Source organism: Octopus bimaculoides, chromosome 2 (genome assembly GCF_001194135.2).
Source record: "Octopus bimaculoides isolate UCB-OBI-ISO-001 chromosome 2, ASM119413v2, whole genome shotgun sequence".
In the NCBI taxonomy this organism is placed as follows: domain Eukaryota; kingdom Metazoa; phylum Mollusca; class Cephalopoda; order Octopoda; family Octopodidae; genus Octopus; species Octopus bimaculoides.
In genome coordinates this window covers 124,188,078-124,197,741 of record NC_068982.1, presented here as the reverse complement: position 1 = coordinate 124,197,741, position 9,664 = coordinate 124,188,078, and the positions used below count along the sequence as shown (strand labels likewise).

Below are 9,664 nucleotides of genomic sequence, written 5' to 3'. Positions count from 1 at the left end.
CTTGTTGCTGATGTGGCGACGGCGGAGGTCATCGTGGCTGGACGAAGCTGCTGAAGTGGTCGCTGGAACTGCTGCTGCTGTCGTGTGGAACACGGAACAGTTCTCAAAGAGAAACTGGACCGAGACGAATTTGGCTGCCGAGTTAAAGCTATTTATAACAAACTATTGGCTCACCAGATGGTAGAAATATTCTCCATCACGTGACCTTACTAGGGGCCGTGATTGGTCAGTTTGCGTTCTGGCGGGAACGGTTTGAAGAAGTTGCCGATTCGAATAATGATCAGTCACGTGATGGACAAGGAATGGTTCTCTACTACGCTCGCATTTATTTATATTTAAATGAGAAGATTGTATGTAATGGAGATAGTAGTTTGTATCTAATGGCGGGAGGTAGTTTCACTACATAATAATACTGATCCCAATACCTTGTTAGGTGTTTATTTCCCTATACTTATTACGTACAAAATGCAACGAAGAAACTGAAGTAAGGGGAGATAACTCATTCAGACACGAACAGCAGGGTACTTTAGTTTGAATATACCAGTTCTCATCTTTCATTCGTGTAAATACACACGCGCGCATGCTGTACATACATGTATGCATGCATGTTTGAATTCATGCATATGTATGTACGTACACACACACACAGTACAGGCTTTGTCTTCTAAATTTCACTCACAAGGCATTAGTCAACACAAGGCTATGACATCTGACTGAAGTCACACACAACAGAATAGAACCCAGAACTATGTGGTTGCCAAGTGAGCTTCTTAACTACACAATCATACCTGTGATTATTTTTAGTTTTATATATATATAGTGATACTCCCAAGTATAATATTATTCAAGAAGTTCAGTAATTTGTTTCTTTTTATATATTGATTAACCTTTGTGAAGGTTAATTTGTTATTTAAATTTGTAATTTAAGTCACTCTTCAGAGATTTGGTGGAAAACATTTCCTGTTGGATCTGTAATATGTATGTATTTTACTATAATGTCATTCATATACAATCCTCATCACCATCTTCTAATGTATATATTCCAATACTGACACAGGATGGAATGGTTAAATAAGATGCAACAGGTTGAAGGATTGCATCAAGATCCAATTCTGCTTTGGCAGGGTTTCTAAAACTGAATGTTCTTCCTAATGCCAACCACTTTACAGAGTGTACTGGACGCTTTTATTTGTGCACCAGCACTAGTGAGGTCACCATGTAACTCACAAGACTAAGATCCTCTTTGACTGAGTGAGACTATAGTAAAGCAGGAGAAGCTTTATGCTAGGTTAATATATATCTTATGAAGGTATTGATGTTTCATAAGTGACAATACAAGTTATAGAAAAATATTCTTTTCTACTCTAGGCAGAAAACCCGAAATTTGGTGGGAGGATGCCAGTCGATTAGATCAACCCCAGTATGCAACTGGTACTTAATTTATCAACCCTGAAAGGATGAAAGGCAAAGTCAACCTTGGTGGAATTTGAACTCAGAACGTAGAGACAAACGAAATACTGCTAAGCATTTCACCCAGTGTGCTAACGTTTCTGCCAGCTCACCGCCTTGTTATAGAAAAATATTAATAGATCTGGCTATTTTAAAATCCACCAATTTATATTGTTTATAAAACTGGTCATTAAAGAAAAATTTTACCAAAATTATTAGAGTAGTTCACTACCTTATATTTTAATAGTGATTCTTAAGATCTAAATATAAAGAATTTATCTTAGATAGTGCTCAATTCATCTGATAATATCTGCATCAAATGGTACCACATTACCTGATTTGATTTGATATAGTCAGCATAAAGCAGACCCAGTTGATGTCTCACAACAGCAAATTTTCTGTGATAGGATTCCAAACTGCTCTCAGTCTGTTTTATTTGCTCTTGATGAATAAACAACTCCTGAAATATAATTAATACTGTAAAATAAGTTTATCCACATATGTTATATGTGTATATTTATACAGGCACAAATAAGATTTTAATGGTGGTTACATCAGGGAACATCAAAATGGATACACCATTGTAAACAGAGACTATATCCATAGTAATACAAATAATAAATGAGTATATGCATATATACGTACATGTATGTACATACTTACATCTACCTGTATATATAGATGCATATCTGGGTACAGGACATTGCAAACAAAGCGTAGACAAAATGAAAAATGAGTACAGAAAACACACAGGCCACATAGAGAACATCTTCATCAGCTGCCCCCATTCTAACACAGGCATTTCGAAGAGTAGGGCAGGATGCATCGTTGGATATAAAGAAATTTGAAGAAGTGTGCACTCCTCAGTTTATATAAGTGGTTAGTAAATTCAGGTAAACATCTAGAAAGATATAGAAAAGCTAGGAGCTAAATGTGAATGAATCTTATGTAAGCGCAACTTGTAATTATGCTTAAATATATATATAATATATACATTATCATTATCATCATCATCTTTTAACATCCATTTTTGATACTGGCATGGATTGCATGGTTTGAAAAGAGCTGGGAAGCTGCATGAGGTTCATCATTATCATCATCATCTTTTAACATCCATTTTTAACTGCCTGGTGCAGCCATCTGGTTCACCAGTCCTCAGTCAAATCGTCCAGCCCATGCTAGCATGAAAAGTGGACGTTAAACAATGATGATAATGATGATGATATACATATATAAACGACTGGCTTCTTTCAGTTTCCATCTACTAAATCCACTCACAAGGCTTGGTCAGCCTGGGGCTACAGTAGAAGATTCTTGCCTGAATTGCATTGGAGAGAGGTTATTTGTAATGACATGAGAGTAAAAGACCCCCTTCAGTCATGAATAACCATGGGATTGCACTTAGAAAGCTACCCTCCAAAACACAAGTCCAAGCAAGGTTGTTTATGGAAGACCAGCAGTCACCCTTACATACCAGTCTCCCCTTTTCACACTACAAGAGAAAGGGAAAGGCAAAGGCTGATACAGCTTGGCACCAGTAACATCGCAGCTCATTTCTACAAGGACAAGCAGTATGAATTGGATAATGAGACTAAAGAAAATTCGGCAGAAGATGTTAGTATAAGAATAGTTAGTATGGTGATTAAGAATATGGAAACAGCTGAAACTCCATGTCTTTCCAGGGAGAGAATAAGAAGATATAAACATCAGACTTAGTTGACATTACATAAGTTACACTGTTAATCAGATTTGCAAGAAAGTGTTAACTTCAATAATGGTTATTAGTATTCAATTTCTTCAAATTCCACATGGGCAAGAAGATGAGGACAATCAAGTAATGGAGTTGATTCTTCTCTTTCTCTCTAGCAGAAATTTGTTATGTTGAAAAGAAGAAAAAGATGAGCTCCATGAAGCTTAAAATGCCCAAACTATACTATATGCTCTGAGAGTGCCCTACAATTCTATCAGGAGTTTAGGGTTCGTGTAAAAATAAAAGGTGTATGCGATATAAAACACTTACCTCTAATGTGACAATTAAGTGTTCGTTTAGACTTGCAATTAACTCAGAACTATTAACAGGCATATCTTCTGGTAGTGCCAGTGGTTGAAACTTGCCTTGTGTTGGAAATGCTTGCTGTTGCAAATTGGCAAGTTCTTGCTCAACTTTTTTTACCTACAAAATAAATAAAACATTTTTCATTTATAGTTGTTTTGGGTGAAGATTTTTTTTTTTGCTGTTTTTTTACATAAATTTTACAATGTAACCTTTCCAAGGCTTGAAGACATGGAGAAAATGGTTTATTTTATCACAAAAGAACGTACGTACATACGTGTGTGTGTGTGTGTGTGTGTGTGTGTGTGTGTGTGTGTGTGTGTGTGTGTGTGTGTGTCTGTGTGTGTGTGTGTGTCTGGGTGTGTGTGTGTGTGTGAAGTCATGTGGCTTAGTGGTTAGAGTGTTGCACTTACAATCATTAGATTGTGGGTTTGATTCCCAGACTGAGCAGCATGTTGTGTTCTCAAGCAAAATATTTCATTTCACATCGCTACAATCATTTTGACAATTGATGTGTGGTACACTTGCACACCTTTTCAGGTGATATTGATTTGATGGAGGGAGTGAGCATATACAGCACATACACTTGATCACTATTAACAAATGGTCTGTGTAGATCATTCAGCAAAAAACTGAACAATCATACATCATCTTCAACAAAAAATTCCATTATGTGTGTGTGTGTGTGTGTGTGATCATTGTTAACATCTCCTTTTCCTTGCTTGTATAGGTCAGATGAGAGCATGTTAAGACAGACTTTTCTACGGTCAGAAGCCTTTCCTATTACCAAGCCCGACTTGATTTCAAGTTGAGATAATAATCTCTCAGTCTATCAAATAACAAACAGCCCAGACATGTTTACATAGAGAAATGGAAACAAACACCACATGAATGAGCCTTTTAGCATTAACTTTCATTGCCTTCCCATTCCTGAAGTTTTTGGTTGTTCTCTGTTCGGCCACTTCACACAGCCCACAATGGATACTTCAGTAGTTTGTTGCCTGCAATATTTCTTCTGATTTGAAGTTTGCTTTGTTAAAAGTTTTTCATTGATTTGGTGGCTGCCTTCAGCTGTTGATAATTTGTGATTCTTTAATTACTTTTCTGAGATTTGATGACAGATGTAGAACTGGAAGGTATCATGTGGCTGAATGTAAGATGTGATGGTCTCTAAGATTATGGGTGACTACAAATGGAGTATTTATGTCTGTTTGTCATCACCCACAATGTGAAGGCTTCTCCATAAGACAGAAATTAGGATCTCTTTTGCTTCGGTTATGGCATGATTTAGTAAGTTCTTTTGAGTACTTTTGCTTCTGAAGGAAACAGAATTCAACACTAATCATCAAATCTCAGAAAAATAATTTTAAAAATCACAAATTATCAACAACCAAACACAACCACCAAATCTTAAAAGACTTAACAAAGGCAAAATTCACACAAGAAGAAATAATGCAAGTGACAAACTGTAGAGACCTTTGTTGTGGGATGTATGAAATAATTGAACAGGGAACAACCAAAACATTAAAAAAAATATGGATTGCAAAACAAAAAATCATCTCATTTACTGCATCACATACAATGTAATGAGAATTATATCAGCCAAATGGAATCAAAATTAATATATCAGGTCCAGATACATAAGCATGTTCCATGTAGTGAATCTAGACATTTGTGCAAATGAAAAATTCAAAATCTTTGAGGTTTTTCAAAATGGAAGAAATGAAAGAAGAAAATGATCAACTACAAAAAGCAAAAGAAAAATACTTTATAAAACTTTTAAATCTAAAACTAAATACAAAATAGTCAACACTGCTACTAAAAACAACTTCCTCTATATAGATTACTCCATAACAGGTGTGTTTGAAAAGCTATGAAAAGTGAAAGCACTCAACACAATACAAAAAAACTTTCTTGTAAAAAGTTTGTGTCATTATGTTTCTTTGAGATTTTTTATATAAGTAATAATTTTTCATTTGAGAAAACATTTGTTTGAGGTGGGGAGATTACTTCTTATATTCTTTTGGTACTTGTATAATCATTTTAAGAAATACAGCTTACTTTTTCATTAGCTTTTTCAGCTTCCAATTTAGCCAAATTGGTTTCATGACGAGAATCTTTGAAAACTGACCTCAGTTCATTATTCCAGTTTTCCAAATTTTTAATTTGTTCTTTCAAGTAAGGAATGACTTCCTGATGTTCTGAAGCAGGTTTATTTTCCATGTTCTGCAAAATTCATATAGTGATAAAATTAAATATCAAGCAATTCCACGCAAATAGTTACTAATGATAGTAAAATTGATGCTGCTGCTGAAGATGATGATGATGATGATGATTAGCAGCCCAAATCAAAAGATAAATTTCATCTGATGTCTAGTTTAAGAATAACACCTGGTCCTTGTGTATCTTTAGCAGATCTATTCTCACAAGCATTTGGACCAGGTACCCATTCTTTCTCCATTCCTCTCACCAGTCAGAAAGACCCTATAAAGGGTTGTGTATTCTGCCTTTCATCTTCAGACTAAGTCATTAGAAAAAAATAAATAAAAGCAGTGACTGACCACACTTAAAGCATGAAGGCAACCAATTAGATGTCAGCTACACAGATAATGTAAATATAAAATAATGAATTTACCTTGATGCTAAGTTTATTGGAAAAGATTTATGTATCATTTTGAGTAATGTTGGTGAAAGATCTGAATTTAAAATGATTAACCTGCTTTCCAAACAATAGTTTGAATGTTAATAGTTTTGTTTGTACTAAAATGGCATTTGTGAAAATGGTCTCTTAACACACTGAAATGGGAGAAAATGCAATTAAATTCTTTTAACAGTTTGGAATAGATTAATTTCCTTTTAACATCTACAAAATATATTGTGTTTTAAGAAAACTAGTCTATGCCAACATAAATCTTTTCTAATAAACTAAGTCAGCATCAAAATATATATATTTTTTTTCTTGACGTAAATTCTCCCACAAACTAAACCATCAGTAAAGTCAAAATATAACAACCTCTTATAATGAAATGGTTTGTCATAATTTATGTACTATGATATAGTTTTATACCTGATAGGAAGGTAGAAATCAATAACTTTTAATGACTTTAAAATCATCAGTAATGTCAAAATGTAAGAAGCTCATGTAATGAAACAGTTTATCATAATTTATGAGCTGTCTGATTGGGAAGTAGACAATAACATTTGACAACTTCATAATAATATTAAGAATTTTGGTATTTATGGTATTAGATACAATAAAAACTGTTTCTATAGGCATTTCAATCTCTCTATAAAACTCATATAGCAACTCAATTATAACTATTGTCAGGTAGAAATATTTTTAAATATAGGAAATAAATCAAAACAAAAGCATTAAAAAAAACTCACTTCAAGAATCTTTTCCAAAGAGGGACACTTGATAATTCCTTCTTCTGAATCTAGTGAAAAAAAAAAGATTATAAAGAATAAGGAAAAATTACAAAATTAAATATAAGACTATTGGCTCTTAGTACAGAGTCATCATTTGGACAAAATTCAATGAAATGTTCACAACTATAAATTATAGATGTTTTTTAATGTTAACTTAACAACTTATTAAGTAAGTAATTAAAGAACTGGATAACCTGGGACAAGAAGTCATACCAAAAGTTCATATTATTTTACCATGTTTTTCTGTATTCTTTCTTTCTTTACTTCCACATTAAACAAACTGATGTAAATATATTAAAATCCTCCATATACTTTAGTCAAAGTTTTAACTTTATGCCATGTAGCAAAAAGCATATCACTCTAATAGAGTCTCTCTGCCACCAGACTCTTAACTTTGCATACATTATGAAGTGAAATGGCTCATCAGAGCATCAAAACCTGTATTGCAAATACAGCTTACTTGGAGGTTTCTTCCATGCATACTATGATACTTAAAAGTAAGTTAATTATGAAGGAAAAGATACTCATCTTATTACTTATTTTGGAATTAGAAAAGAAATATGTATTTACCTGTATAACAGGTAAAGCTGAATAGTTTAAGCACTAAATGCCTATATTTTGTTTAGTTATTTGACATTGTTATATTAAGGGAACCTCATCTTGTTTGGCAAGCTAGCAGAATCTTTACAATGCTGGGTGAAAACGCTTAGCAGTATTTCATCCATCCTTACATTCTGAGTTTCAAACTCTGCCAAGATTGACTTTTGCCTTTCATCCTTTTGGGTTGATAAAATAAGTAACAGCTGAGCACTAAGTGGTCAATGTAATCAACTTAACTGCTAGTGTGGCAGAGTAGGCTCATCAAACCAGTATGACTGCAAGCTCAAATTTATGGCCTCCACTTCAGACTATGGTTGGTGCAGAGAACATGCTGAGGCCTTCATCCTGCAGTGGATTGAACATAGACAATCCAACCTCATCCAATCTTGTTTGGAAAATGATGAAGAATAGAGTTGATAAAAGCCTGATAAAGGCTAAGTGTTTAATTAGAAATTATAACATTCCAGCCAAAATTTCGCCCGTTCTACAAGGATTAGCAAAGCAGAATATTCTTATATTTGAATTTTGAAATGCTCTTACTTGATGCAAGTCCACTTTTCATATTTGTATTAAGTTCTTTCAACGACTCTAGCAATGCTGCATTATCTTTTTCAAGCTGTTTGTTCTGGGTTTTTAATGCAATGTTTTCTTGTTTATATTCGTCCAATCGTTGCAAATTTAATTTGAAATCTTCATTAAGTTCTGTATGCTTATTAAAGAAAAAACATGAGAAATAAAAGTAATAAGAGCAAATTTACAAAACAGAATATTAAACAATAACCCTGTTTGATAAAGATAAATGTATCTTTAAAAATTGTTATAAATTTCAATCAACCAAACTTGTAAATAAATTTAAATTTTCATTATTTTTACTTCCGTAAACAATTTTTTAAAAAAACACTTTAATTTTCTTTTGAATTAATTTTTTTTCTTTTGGTCTTCAGAACTGATTTGAAGAACAGTTTCACTTTAGATGACATGTCTTTCACAATTTAGAGCAGTTTTGCACCTGGAGCTCAATTAATTGTTATCATTGACATTTTGAGATTCATGTTTCAAGCCTGCAATGATTAGACACATTTCTTAAACATCTTCTGGTTGACATTTCCTTTCTTAATTCCTTACCAAACTCATTCAAGGTTTTTCTTACAAGTACTTCTAAAAGCTTTCTAACATTTCACCAATGTTACATATTCAAGCAACTTAAATCTGCAATTTAGCAAAATTCAATCTAATTAAAAGTGCAACATCAAATTCATTTGACTTATATCTGTGGTTATTAGCTATATACCTTCTTATTTTGCTTGTAAAATATTTCTCGAGCTTAGAGATATTTTTTACAAAAATAGAGATACAGAGACCAAGAAAAAACTGTCTAAAGTTAAATGTGCTCACTTAAAAAACTCTCTTCAAACATTCTCTTTAGCCTGTTTTCACAAATATAAAACATATACTCTTTTACTAATTTCAGTAATTTGACTGCGGTCATACTGGAGCACCATGTTTAGTCAAAGAAATCAACCCCAGGAATTATTCTTTGTAAGCCTAGTACTTATTCTATCAGTCTCTTTGCCGAACTGCTAGGTTACAGGGATGTAACCACACCAACATCAGTTGTCAAACACAGACACATAACATATACCCATATATATATACATATACACATATATATACATATATATGATTGGCTTCTTTCAGTTTCCATCTACTAAATCCACTCACAAGGTTTTGGTTGGCCCGAGGCTATAGCAGAAGACACTTGCCCAGGGTGCCATGCAGTGGGACTGAACACAGAACTATGTGGTTGAGAAGCAAGCTTCTTATCACATAGCCACTTCCTCCTGATGCACAAATTCTGTGCTGTACTGTCAGCTATGTTTATGAAATGAAGACTCTTGTATATTAGTTATGTTCATTTCACCTACCAACCTGTAATGCAGCAGGCTATTCTAGATAACTAGATAAAAAGATATTTTTTAAAATACTTGATTTTTTTTCTTTCTTCAATTTGAAAAGGAGATATTTTTCCCAAAATATTATGGGATCATCAAACAACCAATGTAAGGTATTACAATATTTTTTTCTCTTTATTTTCATTGATTGACATCACTATACATCATATCCAAGGGAAAA

At 33.4% G+C, this 9,664-nt stretch overlaps 1 protein-coding gene across 1 annotated transcript in view; it reads right to left on the bottom strand.

Moving 5' to 3' along the window:
• Positions 1-9,664, bottom strand: part of LOC106870974 (centrosomal protein of 290 kDa-like) — a 92,127-nt gene that overhangs the window by 45,744 nt on the left and 36,719 nt on the right. The window contains exons 19-23 of the mRNA XM_014917224.2: positions 8,072-8,240; positions 6,890-6,939; positions 5,564-5,728; positions 3,470-3,622; positions 1,784-1,909 (exon numbers count right to left, since the gene is read on the bottom strand). Coding sequence (XP_014772710.2) covers positions 1,784-1,909; positions 3,470-3,622; positions 5,564-5,728; positions 6,890-6,939; positions 8,072-8,240 — 663 coding nt within the window. The remainder of the gene's footprint in view (positions 1-1,783; positions 1,910-3,469; positions 3,623-5,563; positions 5,729-6,889; positions 6,940-8,071; positions 8,241-9,664) is intronic.